The following is a 19,304-nucleotide window of genomic DNA, read 5'->3' on the forward strand; positions in this document are numbered from 1 at the left end:
GCCGACTCATATTATGTTGAGTACTGATTTTTCATGCAACACGAGGTGATTTTTAAAAACATGGAAACTAAATAAGGAACAAAAGAAACGAAGCTGAAAACTGATAATAGAAGGGGAAACCATACCAATACAACCCATTATGCCAGGAAAAATATGTCTTATATCTAGAGGTGACGGATCTTAGCTAAATGTAGATGGAAATGAAGAATGTCTCACTGGAAATAAGGCCGTACGTTGCCAAACAGCTGAACCTTTGCAACTGCTTGCATCTGTTGCAGGTTACATAACGCTAGTGACGTAACTACAGGCAAGTGAAGCTTTATTTGAGCCTTGTGTTAGTAATACTCAGGCTAGAGTCTTGTGCTCAGGGATAGTTAAGGTGACCCCTTCACCTGACAATCAAAGATCTTATGTCACTGTGCCGTATTTGAATATTGAAAGTGAAAGTGTAAAGATAGATGATAATACAACGTTAGGATTTGTGAAACCATAGTCACTCATGAGCAATACGCTGATCTGCCACAAGGATCTAGTGTACAGACCGCTGACACAGTTAAGACAGACTTGAAGCTTGCAGAGTTTGAAGCAAGGAAGAAAATCCTCAATCAAATTGTTGACGCTAAATTCCCAAATGAAGAGAGAGAGTCAGGTATTAAAGTCCTTAATAAATAAATATATAACAGTGTTTTCCACAGAACAAGAAACATTAACAGTAACGCCCTATTTTCAAAGCACCATCAAGCAAAATATTGATAAAGTAGTGCACAGGCGTCCATATAACATTCATATCAGTTATCATGACAGAGTAAATGAACAACTTATATCGCTCCAGCAACAGGGTGCGATTCGCCCTTCGCGATCACCCTATAATGCCCCACTTATCCCAGCGCCAAAAAAAGATGAAGGACTACGACTTTGTCTGGACTTCCGGGCACTTAATAAGACACTACGGGACGACCGGTACCCACTCCCTAATATAACTACCATACTCAATCAATTGGGAGACAGTAAGCTTTTTTCATGCCTAGACTTGAAACAGGGTTACTGTCAAATCCCCCGAGATGAAATTAGTAGAGATAAGACGGCGTTTTCTTCTCCAGCAGGACATTGGGAATTTACTTCCCTCCCCTTTGGCCTAAAAACAGCCCCGTCCTGCTTCAAGAAAATAATAAACACTGTCCTTACAGGACTATTAGGTAACAAGGTTCAGGTGTACCTTGATGACATAATTATCCAGGGCGATATATTTCCTAATCATGTAGATAACTTAGAACAAATGCTGGAACGCTTAAAGGAAGCCAAACAGACTATTATGATGGAGAAGTGTAACTTTTTAAAGAACAAAGTAAATTACATACATGGGCCATGTCATCAGCTCATAGGGAATAAGACCTTAATCTAGCAAGCTGGAGGCCATACAAAACATCCCGGCCCCGCAAACTGTTCATGATTTACAGTCATTTCTTAGACTGACTAATTAATTATTATCGCAAATGTATTGCAAATTATTCACAAATTGTTGCTCCTCTTCTAAAAATTTACAAAGGGAAGAAAGATACACTCAAGAAGAAAAAAATCCACTCATATGCACAGATGAAGCAAAAATTGCGTTCTCAACCCTTAAAGATAGAATGCTTGATACAGTCACTCTAAAAAATTTCCTGACTTTAACAAACCTTTCGTGTTCACTACTGACGCGTCCTACTACAATACTGGTGGAGTATTGCAACAACAGGATAATGATGATGAACTAAGACCTGTATCTTTTTTTAGAAAGAAATTGAACACGGCAGAACAGCGGTACAGTACAGTTGAACGAGAGGCTTTAGCTGTAATATATGGGTTGCAAGTGAACCGCCCATTAATACTGGGTTACCCTATTGAGATCCACACGGATCACAGACCTTTAGTATGGTTGTTACAGGTAGCTAGTCCCAATGGCAGGATAGCTAGATGGCAGACTCTCATGAGTGAGTATGGTTTCACAATCAATCATTTGCCTGGCAAGGAAAATATAGTAGCAGATTTTTTATCAAGGATGAAGGCTCACAGGACACTGAGATTGAATTAGAAGGACACGCGCTATAATGTTTGTGGATGGGGAACAACAAAAACCGTGGAACACGTGGATAATGAGGGGCAAGGTATTGCACTAGTGTAGAAAAAGAAACAGGCGCCGGAAGATGAGAAAATAAAATGTATGATATGTATAAACCTGAATTGTGAGTGTATTGGCCACACACTTGACTGGAGTATTCAGGAGATTAGTGAGCTGCATGATGAGCAGCCAGCATATAAGTATGCTAAAAGAAGGAAGCCCCATGAATGAGACTGAGCAAAGACTCGGAGAAAAAAGTCATAATGTGAAGATGCCGCCCCTGTTAGAGGTACAGGTGGAAAATGTGTTATATTGTGTTGAAGACGCCCCTGTTAGAGGTACAGGTGGAAAATGTGTTATATTGTGTTGAAGATGGGCATAATGTGAGATGCCGCCCCTGTCAGAGTTGCGGGTGGAAAATAATGTGTTTTAGTGAATCCGTACGAAGCCACTAAGGTGAAGTATTTCCAAGGCGATAACTCTGGCTCATTCGTCGCCACTGCAGGGCACGGAGGAACCAAAGTTACGTTATGTCGGTGTAGAAAGTTCGCTTTCTGGCCTGGAATGAAACGGGATGTAGAAAATTATGTAAGGAAGTGCGTCATGGTAGCCGTTTTAAAATTGAGTTGGGAACTTGCACCCTGCTCCTTGGCGGCATTATCCAGACGTCACCGCTCCTTTTGAGAGAATATACATGGACCTTGTGGGTCCCATGGGTGTATCGGACAATGGGGTTCGATACGTTATGCCCATAGTTGATGTTTTTAAAAATGTATTTGATTACAGTACCCTTACGGATAAGGAAGCCCGCGAAATGGCAAGGGCGTTGTACGTGGATGTTGTTTGTGTACACGGTGTTCCTCAGACAGTTGTTACAGATCAAGGTTCAGAGTTCGTTAATTCCGTGATGCAGGAGATAAATTGGAAGCTACCTATGCGACACGTGAAACTAACGGCTTACCATATGTGGTGATTCTATAGTTTAAGTTGTCTGTATTTGTTGGGGTTTTAGTGCTCGTTCGTTTTAGGGATTCATATGTATCGTTCGGGATAGGTGATTCGTATGTAATATGAATCGTATTATATGGTTTCGAAACTAACGTATCTAGTTTCTTCGTCGATGAAGCCAGTGCACTCGGGCTGCAGGTACTGTACGCACCTAGGGTTTTCTTGCCGAGTAAAGCCTAGAGAAAAGGGGATTTGAGGTGGCTTACTTATTCCCTCACGACAATTTACTCGGCAAGAATCCATGAAGCAAGCTGGAGATGGAGAGACTACTGAAACCTGAACGCTTCGAGGGTGCACAAGACACTACGCCTGCTCAGTGGAACCACTGGCTCTGCACCTTCAATAACTTCATTCAGTCTATATCTCCTGCACCTGACAAGTTGAAGCTGCTCGTCAACTACATCTCTCCAGAAGCATACACCCACATCACCGACTGCCCATCATACGAGGAGGCCATCAAACCTTTGAAAACTGTGTACGTGAGGCCCAAGAATATCATCTTCGCCCGGCATCAATTGGCTACTCGCAGGCAGCAACTGGCCGAGTCCATCGACACCTTCCTCTTGTCTCTGAAGCAGCTGTCTAAAGACTGTGACTACAAAGACGTGACTGCTGACACCTACACTCAGGAAGCCATCAGAGATGCCTTCATCACTGGTCTCGCCTCTCCTACCATCCGTCAACGTCTATTGGAGAGAGAAACTTTGTCCCTGAATGAGGCCGTACAACTTGCTCGAAGCCTCGACACTGCTCAACGCAACGCTGAAGGATACTCTTCACCTGTCACTCCAGGGAACGTGTCGGCTGCTCCTGCTCTTACCTCGGAGGCCTCTGTTAACACCACGGACACCGTAGCTGCCGCCTCCCAGTCTCAATCCTGTTTCTTCTGCGGTGGAAAGCGGCATCCTCGGTCTCGCTGCCTTGCTCGTGCTTCAGTGTGCCGTAGGTGTGGGAAGACGGGCCATTACGCCAGCGTCTGCAGGCCTGGCGACCCTGGACGATCGAGAAGACCTTACACCGCAGTCGCTGCTGCTATGGAACCTCCTGGCTCTACCTCCCCGGTCCCTCCCTGTGGACACTGCGCCCTGCCACCAACTACTGCCGCCACTCCAGTATTAGCGTCTGTTACTACGCCGCGGAGCTCTACAATTCCTGTGAGTGTCAATGAACTGCAAGTGAACTTCCTTATTGACAGTGGAAGTAGTATTAGTTTCATCCATCCACAAGTTGTGAAAAACTTAAATATTCCTGTGTACCCATCAAAGACTGATGTCACCCTTGCTTCTTCCCAAGTTTCTACTACCGGAGGACATTGCTTTGTAAACCTGAAAGTTAACGACAGTCTGTATCCTCAATTCAAGTTGTCAGTTCTTCCCCAGTTGTGTTATAAAGTAATCTTGGGGAGAGACTTCATGGAAAAACACCAGGCTGTGGAATTCACTTTGGATGGCTCTTTACCTAAACTAACTATATGTAACGTAGCATCAATGTCTATTGATCCTCCATCCCTCTTCCCTAACCTGTCCCCTAATACAAAGCCAGTCTCCACGTGTTCTCGTAAGTTCTCGAGGTCGGATGAAGAGTTTATTCATGAGGAAGTACAGTCTTTGTTACAAGAAGGTGTTGTAGAGAAGAGTCAGTCCCCTTGGAGAGCTCAAGTGCTAGTAACAAGCGATGAGAGACACAAGCGGCGCATGGTTGTTGATTACTCTCGTACCATAAACCGTTTTAAGTCATTGGACGCTTACCCAATGCCTCGTATTCATGATTTAATTCACAAGATGGCTAAGTACAAAATATTAAGCAAACTTGATCTAAAAAATGCTTACTATCAAGTTCCCTTACGAGAAACGGAGAAACAGTACACTGCTTTTGAGGCTGACGGACAGTTACTTCAATTTACCAGAGTTCCTTTCGGTCTGACAAACTCCGTTGCTGTTTTTCAGAGAATCATGGACTCTCATAGCTGACAACAAATTGCAAGCCACCTATGCTTACATTGATGATGTTATTGTATGCGGCGTAAGCAAGGAGGAACATGACCGGAACCTTCAGCGTTTCAAGGAGGTAGCCTCAAATTACAACTTGACTTTGAACTTGGAGAAGTGTCACTACGGCTTAAAAGAAATTACGTATCTCGGGTATTGCATCTCCGATAATTCTCTGCGCCCTGATCCAGATCGTATCAGACCCCTGATAGAAATGCCAGTTCCTAAAGATTCACCCTCTCTAAAACGAGCGCTTGGCCTCTTCTCATACTATTCCATCTGGATCCCTAACTATTCTAAGCGCATACAGCTTCTTCTGCTGTGCCAGAGTTTTCCACTCGGCTCTGAAGCTATTAAATGTTTCGAATCGCTAAAGAGAGATATCTGTAAGGCTTCAGTAGCTGCCTATGATGAAACTTTGCCACTCCAGATCGAGACTGACGCATCCTCTGTCTCCATAGCAGCCACTCTTTCCCAGCTTGGTCGGCCAGTAGCTTTCTTCTCCAGAACCCTGACCGGCTCTGAAAGACTTCAGCCTACTGTGAAGAGAGAAGCCACTGCTATCATTGAAGCCGTACGTAAATGGAGACTTTTTATATTGGGCCGCAAATTCACTATTGTCACTGACCAACAAGCTGTATCCTTCATGTTTGACTCACGGCATTCCTCCAAAATTAAGAATGACAAAATATTTAGATGGCGTCTCGAGCTCTCTGAATAATTGTATGACATTAAGTACCGACCAGGTCCTCAAAACATCCCTTGCGACACACTGTCTCGTGCATGCTCAGTTAATACTAACTCAGGCTCAGTCTCTCTCGAACAAGTACACGTGTCTCTGTCATCTTGGCGTCACAAGACTTTATCATTTTGTAAAAGTTAAGAATCTGGCTTTTTCTCTAGATGATGTAAGGAGGGTTTGTTCTCAATGCAGTATTTGTTCAGAATTGAAACCTAGATTCTTTAAACCTCCAGTTAAGAACCTGATCCATGCAACGCAACCCTTTGACCGAATCTCTATTGATTTCGCTGGACCGAAACCTCCTACTACAAAGAATAAACACCTCCTGGTAATGTTAGACGAGTACTCTAGATTCCCATTTGTGTTCCCATCCCCAGATATGTCTGCTCAAACTGTTAAAGCTTGCTTCCTTAAACTGTTCTCTATGTTCGGTTGTCCATCATCAGTTCATTCGGACAGAGGAACACAGTTCATGTCTCGTGAAGTCGCAGATTTTCTGTTGTGCCACGGTGTCGTCATGACACACTCCACTCCCTACCACCTCCAAGGTAACGGACAATGTGAAAGAGAGATTGGTACTATTTGGAAAACTGTACGCCGAGCACTCAGATCCTCCAAACTCCCCGAGTCTCAGTGGGAACTAGTTCTGGACAGAGTACTTCATTCCATTCGGTCCCTCCTTTGTACTGCCACCAATCAAACCCCTCATGAAAGGTTATTTTCTTTCCCTTGGAGATCATTTAGTGGTTACTCCTTACCTTCCTGGCTTGCCACACCTGGACCTGTCCTGCTGCGGAAGTTTGTTCGTAATTCCAAATCGGATCCGTTAGTGGAAGAAGTTGATCTCGAGAGTGCTACACCACACTACGCTCACATTCGCCATCCGGATGGGAGAAGGTCTACCGTCTCCACGAGGGACCTGGCTCCAACCCCTAAGGAACAGACAACCATGCAAGAGAACATCAATGGGACAACACCCACTGAAGAGATTTCGGCTCCAGAACCGACTTCTACCGATGACAGCGACGGAGGGGCAGCCACTCCTGACGCTTGTTACCCAGCCTCCGATGACACTAGACTTCCGGACACAAGAAAAAGCGACTCGCCCGAAACTTCCGAAGAAAGACCTGAACCACTAAGACGTTCAAGAAGAGTCAGGAAAGCTCCGGATAGACTAGGCGTGTGATATGTACATAATTATTTGTATGAGGGGGAGAATGTGGTGATTCTATAGTTTAAGTTGTCTGTATTTGTTGGGGTTTTAGTGCTTGTTCGTTTTAGGGATTCATATGTATCGTTCGGGATAGGTGATTCGTATGTAATATGAATCGTATTATATGGTTTCGAAACTAACGTACCTAGTTTCTTCGTCGATGAAGCCAGTGCACTCGGGCTGCAGGTACTGTACGCACCTAGGGTTTTCTTGCCGAGTAAAGCCTAGAGAAAAGGGCATTTGAGGTGGTTTACTTATTCCCTCACGACACCATACAAGTGGAAATGAAATAACAAATTATACCGTTGTTAACATTTTGAGGAGAATGGTTCTAGGAATTGTGTCCGTTTGGGATATAATGTTACTTACTTACAGTCACCCTGGCCTATAATGCTGCGTATCATCGCACCATAAAGGAGTCCCCTTTTATCGAGAGAGACAGAAAGAGGATTTTTAGAGAGCCTCGTATGCCCTACACTATGTTAGAAAAAAATTCAGCAGCTCTGGTATAATATTGAATCCTATAAAGAGGAAATGGCTGCAATTGCAAGGAAAGTTTATGATATTTACTCCTATAAAGAGGAAATGGCTACAATTGCAAGGAAAGTTTATGATAGATGCCAGGTTTACATTGAAGAAAGTAGAGAAGTGGAAAAATACTACAAACCTACAAAAATCAAAACTATCAGCGTTGGAAACATTGTACCTCAAACAGAAAATAAAATAAAAAGTTGCAGCCTATTTTGATGGACCCTACAGGGTAATAGAGATCAGTGATGTAGTGGAAACTCAGGACTAGTAAGGTTTCAACGGTCCACACAGATAGAGTGAAAGTCCTTCATGAAGACTGCATCGATGTGCAGCAATGTCCAACGGTTAGGCGAGCATACCCTGTAAATCCGGAAACAGACACTGACATATTTTCTGCACTGCTCAACCCTGGTACTGAGACTAATTCTACCGAAAATGGTAACTTGTAGCGGAGAAGTGACTGCTACTCATGACACATTAAATAATGTTCGTTCTACAACAGCAATAAACAGCTGATGCACAGGCCCTACCTTCTCAGGTTACTCCCAAACTTTCAGAGCCACCTCAGCATAGATAAAACCTTCGCTCTTCCTCTACGGTACAAGAGTTGCCTAATGTAGTGTCAAAGCCAATACGATATAAAACAAGGATAATGTAAAAGGATGAAAATGCAATAATTAAGCGCAAATATGACAAAGTAAACCACAGATTTATTTGACGCTTTCGGTGTACGACTCCATAACACAACAGGAGTCCCCAACACGTGCTGCCCAAAGTTTCACACCAACATACTATCTATATTATAGTTCTCACAGACAGAGACTATAGTACTGTTTATCCTCACATAAGATGTTTGAGCTGCATTATATAAAGCACGGAATTTAACTGCTTCTTTAACTTGAAATGTTATTCAAATGTCACCTGAGTATCCAGCTGTAAAAGCAATAAAATAACACTCTTTAATTTTGAAAATGAATTCAGTTCATTGTTGCATCATCTAAGAAAAGTTTTAGGCTATGTGGTAACTACTAACCCAAACAAGCTGCATGCTTCTATGAATTATAGAAAAAAAAAAAGAATTGTATATTTTTTTTAAGGATCCTTGTCTAATATCTTATTTGGTACTACGACCCAGGCTCAAGTTGACGCGATTCATGGAAAAAAATAAAGTACTAGAGTCATTAACTGAGAAAGATTTAATATAGTTAAATGTTTATTATGGAAAACTCAACATCGTTAAGTAATTTGCATGCCATGCAATCTGCCTTTAATAGGCTATATTCAGCTGTAGATGTATTGAACCAAGTTGTGCGCCAATTTTCTATTGACTTTGGCATTAGGAAGAGAAAAAAGTTCCTACAAGCATTTTTGAATTTTGACTTAGCATTGAGACACATAAGTCCAGGTATACAAGATTTAGAGGGGAGTCTGCAGGCTCCCCTGCAAACATACATAACCCCAACCATTATGTGAGTCAAACAGTTGTTAAGTACATAAGAGGAAGCCTAGGTTCGGCCTGCAGGTCTTTTGTGCCTTGCAGTTCCTGATTTTTTAGCATTATATAGGGATATGATAACTGTGTCCTCCAAGACAACGGCTTTGCACGATTCTTGTAATTTATATTTCACCAAACCTTTACGAGGAGATCCGCCTGACACTTTTGATGTCTTTCGAATCGACTCCCTTCCATTTTCTGTGCAGAATAGCACCTACTTTCTTATGTATAGTGTTGATTCAAGATATGTTGCCTTCAGTGAGAATAGGAAAATATACTTTCTGCTTTCTAGTATAGAACACTGTGACAAGAATAACCAAATGTTAGTTTGTCCTCCCACAGTCCCCGTCTATGAGGCTAGTCACGCAGCCTCTTGTGAATCGGCTGCTTTCTTGAATCATGAGTCAGTGATCAACTTCTGCCACACAATAGTCTTAATATTTCCCACTATGTTTATAAAAGGTCCTGGCTACTGGACCTATTCATTTGCCTCCCCCATCACTCTGACACTCAAATGCACTACCAATCCTGTAAACAAACATATTGTCAGCCTCACGGGTAGTGGGATATTGACGCTTCGGCAAGGTTGCAGCGCCCACACCCCATCCCTGACACTTCCTGGACAAGAGGCAGTTGTGGAGGGGCCCCCCATCACGGTCTCTCTCGCCCCTCTCACTCTCCACCTCCCTCCTCTCCAAGAATTCTTACAGGCCATCTTATCTGGTCCGTTTTGCCTGACCTTCCATCTCTTCGCAGTGCTGAGTCCATCCCCCTACAGGAGCTAACTGCTGGCTTGCAGCCCCTAAATTCTGTGGTCGAGCCGGATCAGCCCTTTCAACCCGAAATCCATTGGTGTATTGTCTTCGCCATTGTCGTGATCCTGGTCCTTCTGCTGGTGACGTATGCCGTGGGGTATTCCTATGTCCTGCGCTACGCACGACAACGCCTGCTTCCAGACTCAAGCCCACTGCAGACATTGAAAGGCATATCTTCTCCACCAACACCTGTGAGATCTCAGGGGCGGAAGGGGAAGTATGTTGGGACCCAGAATATGGACAAACAGAAGACGACCATAGCAGCACAGTTAATTAATAGTGACCCCAATCAGAGGCAAATACCGAGTGGAGATATGGAGACAAGAATTGTAAATATGATAGGAGAGGGAAGGAAAGCAATTAGTCAGATATACAAAGTTGCAAACATCTGATAAGCACTAACACTACGGAGAGGTTATGGAAAATACCCAGACCCACATACAGAAAACAGATACCCAGTAGGCGTGGTCAGGAAGTGTGGATAACCATTCAAGAGGACTCTAACATGTCACGTGCGGTGTGACGAAATGCTATAAGCGAATAACTGAAAAGAGAAGTCACTGTGGGAGTGTCTTAAGAGTGCATCACGAATAAGCAGGAGAAGTAGACAATACAACATAATGAGCGAGCCAATGGTTGTTGACAGGAAGTATTGGCTACTGGTTATGTAGGAAATGAAGGCGTGTCAAGGATGTAGTTCCGCCTCAAGGCTCAAGCAAGGAAAAATGTGACCTAGACAACAGTGGTATGGGCAGACCGAGCCTTGCACTCGCTTCAAGCAGTACTGCTTCTCACTCAGCTGATAATGGCTGTTGTGATCTTAATCGTGAGTAGAAATTCGAGAATCTAAGGGAAACTGACTGTATTATCCAGGAAATTATAATGTAGGAGATGTGTAGTAGGACTGTGATTGGGACAGGATTGTGATTATTTTATTGCGATGTAAAGCAAAGGTAAAAACCACTGGGTGTGGTATAATTCGGTGCTTCCGTGAAATTGTAGTAGATTATACTATAGGAATGTGTTATTAGGATGTGAGGAGAGTACTTAAATATTGTGATGTAAGCAGAGAGAAACAAACCACTGCTTTGTGGAATGACGAGTGTTATTATTATTGGCAACAACTGAGCACAAATTGTAGTATTATGTTTAAAGACATGCCGTTTGTCATATGTTGCATCCATTGCTGAATATGCCAGCGTTATGATCGTCTGAGCATAGAATATTGCGTAAGGCAATTACTTTCATTTAATTTTAAATAAATGTATATTTTCTTTTTCCCTTGTTTATCCCCGAACACCAGTCTCCAATATCAACTCAAGCCGGATCACGCTACCAGGGATACGAGACGGTGAGATCATTTATGGAGTAATTAATGAGTGATAAAAGAGTTGTTTTAATACAAGCTAATGCAAATGAAATAAAAAAGTAAGAATTAAAATACAAGAAAAGAAGGATCCAAAAGGGTGCTGGACCAACTGCTCTAGATCGTTGAGGATGGCAAAGTTGTAGGCTTGTTCATCAGGCTGGTCAGTGAAAGAGGATGAAAGCCAAAGCTGGTGGTGAACATTGAAATATCCTAGGATGGAGATTTCAGCGAAGGGAGAGTGGTTAAGATGTGCTCCACTTTAGAGTTCAAATAGTCAAAGAATTTTACATAGTTAGTAGAGATAGGTGAGAGATAAATAGGACAGATGTATTTAGTAATAAAATGACAATGAAGTCTTAGCCAGATGGTGGAAAATTCTGAAGAATCAAGGTTGTGGACACGAGAGCAAGTGATGTCATTGCGCACGTAGGCGCAACATCCAGCTTTGGATTGATATTTAGGATAGAGGTAGTAGGAGGGAACAGAGTAGAGATTGCTGTCAGTAGCCTCAGAAATCTGTGTTTCGGTGAGGAAGAGAAGGTGAGGTTTAGAGGAAGAGAGACGGTGTTCCACAGAATGAAAATTAGGACGAAGACCGCGAATGTTGCAGAAATTGAGAAGAAAGAGGTTTCAGGAGTTATCAAGACACCTCTCGGGTCGGCAGCCAGAAGGGGAGTCCTCCCTGGGGGAATTTATGACCCCCCCCCCAGGCGGGGACTCCGAGGCATGATGTAGGTGAGCCATTTTGAAATTTGAATTTTGGGAAAAGGTGTATATGTTCTATGAATGTAGTGTGGTGTGGATAGAAAGAGGATCTGTCTTTAGAGAGCATGCTGAACTACTCTCCGGTGTTGGTGAGACAGTAGGGAAAGGGTTAGTGAGGACATGGGAAGGGTCTTTGGAGGGCTTCAGCTCCCTTCTCACCTCCCATATATACCTCATCGGGAGTGGCTTGCGCCCGTTCGGTAGGTGTCTTCCTACATACTCCTACCAAAGACATGAGAAAAATCACTTCACATGCCAAGAGGGCCTAATTTTTCAGTCACCGCCGAGTGGCCTAAGACTACCCACATGTTGTCCAGAAGACCACCCATCAACCCAGACTCTAGAAGAAACCGTCCAGTGAATCAAGAATGAGTTCCGGAGGGGCAGCATGAGCCAAGCATAACTGGCGCCACTATAAAAAAAAATGCCTGCGCCATGATGGGATTGGGCCGACCATCTGGCCACTGAAGAAAGCCTACCGGCGCTATAAAAAAAAATTCTACATGCAAACATCTGCAGAGGTTCAATAAACCCCTTCAAAAGGAATATAAAGACAATACTTCAAAGGACCGAATCAGTGTTAAACCAAAGAAAAAAAAACTTAGGAAAGAGGACATTGGCATATAAACGGCCTAAAAAAAATATAATAGTAGACCTACTTGTTGAACGAAAGCAGGGAGGCAGATTCCTCTAAGCAGAAGGCACAGTATTACTTGTTTTGAACATTTGTACCCTTATTCTGGAATCTACTTGAAGGATCAGCTAGATCCTGCAATAAAATCCCAGAATAAAGGTACAGATGTTCAAAACAGATAATACTGTGCCTTCTGAAAGGAGAAATATTACTACGGAGGGCTCTGCATGTGGGGTTCTTGAACGTCCGGAGCATCTCGGAGGATGATCGGCTGCCCTTCCTATCAGATGAGCTCAGAAGGCTGAGGTGGGATAATGTAGAACTCTCTAAGACAAAGAGGCCTGGCAAGGGTGAGGTCATTGATTGGGGATACACCTACTACTGGTTCAACATGAATAATGGTTTCCGTCTTAAGGGTGTATCTATGGGCATCACCAGCAAACTGCAGCCCTTTGTGATTGGGGTTACTCCGGTCGATGAGCGTTTAAAGCAAGTGAGGCTACAGCACACACTGTGCTCCATATCTCTTGTTGCAGTGTATGCTTCTACCGAGATGTGTGAAACTGAAAAGAATGAGGTGTTCTACGCTAGATTCGATTACGTATTAAAGTGGTGCCCCCTCGAGACACACTCAATGTCCTGGGCGAATTTGATACTGCTACTAGCACTCATAACTTGACGAGTCTGTCATCACCAGAGGTTCTCTCTGATACTAGACTTCATAGCGAGAATTTCTTCACACCCGCTCCTTCAGTTTAGTTATTCTCTCGCGAATTCAGATTCGCCAAGTTATGAACACTACGTCTACTCAAGTTATGAGAATAAATAAACTGAAGGTATGGGTGTGGAGATGTTCTCTCTATGAAGTCTGTCATTAGCGAGAGGCTCTGATGATTTCAGACTCTCCAAGTGATGAACAGCACGTCATCATTTGAATCGCTGCTCGCGTTCGAAACACTTGTCACTCTCCTCTACAAATTCTACTCTGGTATTGAATACTCCCACTTGTACCCGTGCTCTTATTAAATATCACTAAGTTATTATTATTATTATTATTATTATTATTATTATTATAATTAATAATAATAATAATAATAATAATAATAATAATAATAATAATAATAATAATAATAAAAATAATAATAGTAGTAGTTATAATAATAATAATAATAATGAAAAAAAAAATAATAATAATAATAATAATAATAATAATAATAATAATAATAATAATAATAATGAAAAAAAAATAATAATAGTAATAATAATAATAATAATAATAATAATAATAATAACAATAATAATAATAATAACAATAATAATAATAATAATAACAAAAATAATAATAATAATAATAATAATAATAATAATAATAAGAAGAAGAAGAAGGCGCTGTCTCCCACCACACCTTTAATTAATGTCAGGCCCCGAAGAAGTAGCGTAAATAACTGACGCTCTTAAGTTATGTTCAGGAACAGCAGACAAAAACTTGCCAGACAGCACATATTACACAAATTCATCATAAATATTGTATAGGGATAGCTTGTTGACTATTACTAAAATGTTGAAATGCGTGGGGTGCAGCCATTAAAAATATTAATAGAACTGTGTAAATCAATCATCTTTCCACAATGATATCATGGCACATATAGCATACACATTTTTAGGCTCTTCCCCATACAACGTGCATCAGTCACAGGGTCGGTGGCAGTTGTAAGAGGCCTCAACCACTGATACATAAAGACGCATTGCCGTGCAATCGTGCATCAGCCAAAGAAATTAAATTAACACTGAATTACTGTTAATGAATTACTATTTGATATAAGGTATAAAGTTTAGTTACAATGATCTTTTCGTTTGGAATATATGGTAGTTGACAAGTTGCTTTAATAATCACACCTAAATAGTATTAGAAAATGTAAAGTTTCATTAGGTTTGTGAGGAGATCCACAACAACCTGGGCTGATCGGGAGGCCGTGATGGATTCTTTGGGAAGATGATCCGCGCGGAGCAAACCCACTGCAAAGTTTTCAATCCCACAGGAATGCCTCGTTTTGCCTGTAATGGAAGACAGCAGCGTTGTCAGTAAAAACTGCTAAAAGCACCACAATAACAGCTTAAAAAAAAGGGTGATTAACATGTTTACTACTACCATTCTAGTACTTGTCATAAACAATTTCTGATATTTTCGGACTCCCCTTACGTTGACAAAATAAGAGTTGCCCTGAAAGCTCTTGCATCTTTTTTTCCATCAACTTCTGCAATATTCCCAGTCTATGCTCTAGTTTCCATTCTTTGGAACACCATCTGTCCTTTTCTAAGCCTCATCTCTTCCTGAAACACGGGTTTCTGAGGTAATTGATTGTAATCTTTACGCTATTCTCTCCTCCCATCTCTATCCTAAATCTCAATTCAAAGCTGGATGCAGCGTCTAAGTAAAATTTATAACATGCTTTGTGCCCATAACCTTGATTCTTCAGCTTGAGAGGTTGAGTGTTTAGCGTGCCGGCGCCGCATCCAGGAGGTCATGGGTTTGTATTCCGCCCGCCGCCACAAGCTGGGATTTTTCAGTTATACACAAGTACCATACGACTACCCACTGTACTGAATATCACCAATCGACCCAGACGCATATTCCCGAGATCTAGAGGACTCTTATGGTTCGGCAAAGGTAGAAGTAGGACCAATCATCGCTCGCGGTGAGTGCGTGGGTGCTGTTTTTTTTTTTTTTTTTTTTTTTTTGCCAGGTCTGAATTGATGGGTAACTATGCCAATATGCGCGTGACTTTTATTTTACTCTCATATTTAGTATTTTCAAGATTTGATACTATACCGACTATTTTTAAGATGCAGAATTGGAAATGGAGAGAAGCCCCGCTCCTCTCCTTCTTTTTACCCTTGTCTTCTAAGAAGGAGAAGAACCTAATGCCCTCACTCTTCCTCCGTCTCCCCCTCCTGCTCTTCCATTTCCTCCTTCTCTTCCACCTCTGTGTGTGTGTGTGTGTGTGTGTGTGTGTGTGTGTGTGTGTTGTGACGATATATATATATATATATATATATATATATATATATATATATATATATATATATATATATATATATATATATATATATATATATATATATATAGTCTGAGTAGGTATGAAGACACCTACCGAAACGGGAGCAAGCCACTCCAGGTAAGGTATATATGGGAAGCGAGGAGGGTGCTGAAGCCCTCCAAAGACCCTTCCCATGTCCTCACTTTCCGTTTCCCTATTGTCTCATCAACACCAGAGGGTAGTTCAGCATGCTCTCTAAAGACAGATCATCTATCTTTCCACACCACACTATATTCACACAGCATACACACCTTTTCCCAAAAATTTAAATTCAAAATAGCTTTTAATCGCAATGCCTCGGAGTCCCCGCCTGGGGGGGGGGGCACAAATTCCCCCAGGGAGGACTCCTCTTTTGGCTGCCAACTTGAGAGGCGTCTTCATAACTCCTCGAACCTTTTTCTTATCAATTTCTGCAACATTCGCGGTCTTCCTTCTAATTTTCATTCTGTGGAACACCATTTCTCCTCCTCTAAACCTCACCTTCTCTTTTTCACCGAAACACAGGTTTCTGAGGCTACTCGTACTGACAGCAATATCTACTGTGTTACCTCCTACTATCTCTATCCTAAATTTTAATCCAAAGCTGGATGTTGCGCCTACGTGCGCAACGTCATTACTTGCTCTCGTCACCAAGACCTTGACTCGTCAGAATTTTCCCCATCTGGCTAAGACTTCATTGTCATTCTATTACTAAATACATCTGCGCTGTTTATTTCTCCCCTAACACTACTAACTATGTGAAATTCTTTTACTACATGAACTCCAAAGTGGAGCACATCTTGACCCACTCTCCCTTCGCTGAAATCTCCATCTTAGGAAATTTCATTGTTCACCACCAGCTTTGGCTTTCATCCTCTTTCACTGACCAACCTGGTGAACAAGCCAACAACTTTGCTCTCCTCAACGATCTACACCAATTGGTTCAGCACCCTACACGTATGTGTTATTAGGATGTGAGGAGAGTACTTAAATATTGTGATGTAAGCAGAGAGAAACAAACCACTGCCTTGTGGAATGACGAGTGTTATTATTATTGGCAACAACTGAGCACAAATTGTAGTATTATGTTTAAAGACATGTCGTTTGTCATATGTTGCATCCATTGCTGAATATGCCAGCGTTATGATCGTCTGAGCATAGAATATTGCGTAAGGCAATTACTTTCATTTAATTTTAAATAAATGTATATTTTCTTTTTCCCTTGTTTATCCCCGAACACCAGTCTCCAATATCAACTCAAGCCGGATCACGCTACCAGGGATACGAGACGGTGAGATCATTTATCGAGTAATTAATGAGTGATAAAAGAGTTGTTTTAATACAAGCTAATGCAAATGAAATAAAAAAGTAAGAATTAAAATACAAGAAAAGAAGGATCCAAAAGGGTGCTGGACCAACTGCTCTAGATCGTTGAGGATAGCAAAGTTGTAGGCTTGTTCATCAGGCTGGTCAGTGAAAGAGGATGAAAGCCAAAGCTGGTGGTGAACATTGAAATCTCCTAGGATGGAGATTTCAGCGAAGGGAGAGTGGTTAAGATGTGCTCCACTTTAGAGTTCAAATAGTCAAAGAATTTTACATAGTTAGTAGAGTTAGGTGAGAGATAAATAGCACAGATGTATTTAGTAATAAAATGACAATGAAGTCTTAGCCAGATGGTGGAAAATTCTGAAGAATCAAGGTTGTGGACACGAGAGCAAGTGATGTCATTGCGCACGTAGGCGCAACATCCAGCTTTGGATTGATATTTAGGATAGAGGTAGTAGGAGGGAACAGAGTAGAGATTGCTGTCAGTAGCCTCAGAAATCTGTGTTTCGGTGAGGAAGAGAAGGTGAGGTTTAGAGGAAGAGAGACGGTGTTCCACAGAATGAAAATTAGGACGAAGACCGGGAATGTTGCAGAAATTGAGAAGAAAGAGGTTTGAGGAGTTATCAAGACACCTCTCGGGTCGGCAGCCAGAAGGGGAGTCCTCCCTGGGGAAATTTATGACCCCCCCCCCAGGCGGGGACTCCGAGGCATGATGTAGGTGCGCCATTTTGAAATTTGAATTTTAGGAAAAGGTGTATATGTTCTATGAATGTAGTGTGGTGTGGATAGAAAGAGGATCTGTCTTTAGAGAGCATGCTGAACTACTCTCCGGTGTTGGTAAGACAATAGGGAAAGGGTTAGTGAGGACATGGGAAGGGTCTTTGGAGGGCTTCAGCTCCCTTCGCACCTCCCATATATACCTCATCGGGAGTGTCTTACGCCCGTTCGGTAGGTGTCTTCCTACATACTCCTACCAAAGACATGAGAAAAATCACTTCACATGCCAAGAGGGCCTAATTTTTCAGTCACCGCCGAGTGGCCTAAGACTACCCACATGTTGTCCAGAAGACCACCCATCAACCCAGACTCTAGAAGAAACCGTCCAGTGAATCAAGAATGAGTTCCGGAGAGGCAGCATGAGCCAAGCATAACTGGCGCCACTATAAAAAAAATGCCTGCGCCATGACGGGCTTGGGCCGACCATCTGGCCACTGAAGAAAGCCTACCGGCGCTATAAAAAAAAAATACTACATGCAAACATCTGCAGAGATTCAATAAACCCCTTCAAAAGGAATATAAAGACAATACTTCAAAGGACCGAATCAGTGTTAAACAAAAGAAAAAAAGCCTTAGGAAAGAGGACATTGGCATATAAACGGCCTAAAAAAAAATAATAGTAGACCTACTTGTTGAACGAAAGCAGGGAGGCAGATTCCTCTAAGCAGAAGGCACAGTATTACTTGTTTTGAACATTTGTACCCTTATTCTGGAATCTACTTGAAGGATCAGCTAGATCCTGCAATAAAATCCCAGAATAAAGGTACAGATGGTCAAAACAGATAATACTGTGCCTTCTGATAGGAGAAATATTACTACGGAGGGCTCTGCAATCTGCATGTGAGGTTCCTGAACGTCCGGAGCATCTCGGAGGATGATCGGCTGCCCTTCCTATCAGATGAGCTCAGAAGGCTGAGGTGGGATAATGTAGAACTCTCTAAGACAAAGAGGCCTGGCAAGGGTGAGGTCATTAATTGGGGATACACCTACTACTGGTTCAACATGAATAATGGTTTCCGTCTTAAGGGTGTATCTATGGGCATCACCAGCAAACTGCAGCCCTTTGTGATTGGGGTTACTCCGGTCGATGAGCGTTTAAAGCAAGTGAGGCTACAGCACACACTGTGCTCCATATCTCTTGTTGCAGTGTATGCTTCTACCGAGATGTGTGAAACTGAAAAGAATGAGGTGTTCTACGCTAGATTCGATTACGTATTAAAGTGGTGCCCCCTCGAGACACACTCAATGTCCTGGGCGAATTTGATACTGCTACTAGCACTCATAACTTGACGAGTCTGTCATCACCAGAGGTTCTCTCTGATACTAGACTTCATAGCGAGAATTTCTTCACACCCGCTCCTTCAGTTTAGTTATTCTCTCGCGAATTCAGATTCGCCAAGTTTTGAACACTACGTCTACTCAAGTTATGAGAATAAATAAACTGAAGGTATGGGTGTGGAGATGTT

The 19,304-nt window shown here is 42.2% G+C and overlaps 1 protein-coding gene across 1 annotated transcript; it reads left to right on the forward strand.

Annotated features, from left to right (window-relative positions):
• The first annotated feature begins 3,125 nt into the window (after positions 1-3,125).
• Positions 3,126-7,215, forward strand: LOC127008809 (uncharacterized). Its single transcript, XM_050881207.1, has 2 exons — positions 3,126-4,260; positions 6,572-7,215. Exons 1-2 carry the CDS (start codon positions 3,364-3,366, stop codon positions 6,578-6,580), a joined length of 906 nt encoding a protein of 301 aa, XP_050737164.1. The 5' UTR covers positions 3,126-3,363; the 3' UTR covers positions 6,581-7,215.
• Positions 7,216-19,304: the final 12,089 nt, after the last annotated feature.

This window comes from Eriocheir sinensis, chromosome 38 (assembly GCF_024679095.1).
Source record: "Eriocheir sinensis breed Jianghai 21 chromosome 38, ASM2467909v1, whole genome shotgun sequence".
Lineage (NCBI taxonomy): Eukaryota > Metazoa > Arthropoda > Malacostraca > Decapoda > Varunidae > Eriocheir > Eriocheir sinensis.

Bases quoted from the DNA above. Each gene is read 5' to 3' on its own strand.
- LOC127008809 (XM_050881207.1), top strand. From the start codon at position 3,364: ATGGAGAGACTACTGAAACCTGAACGCTTCGAGGGTGCACAAGACACT.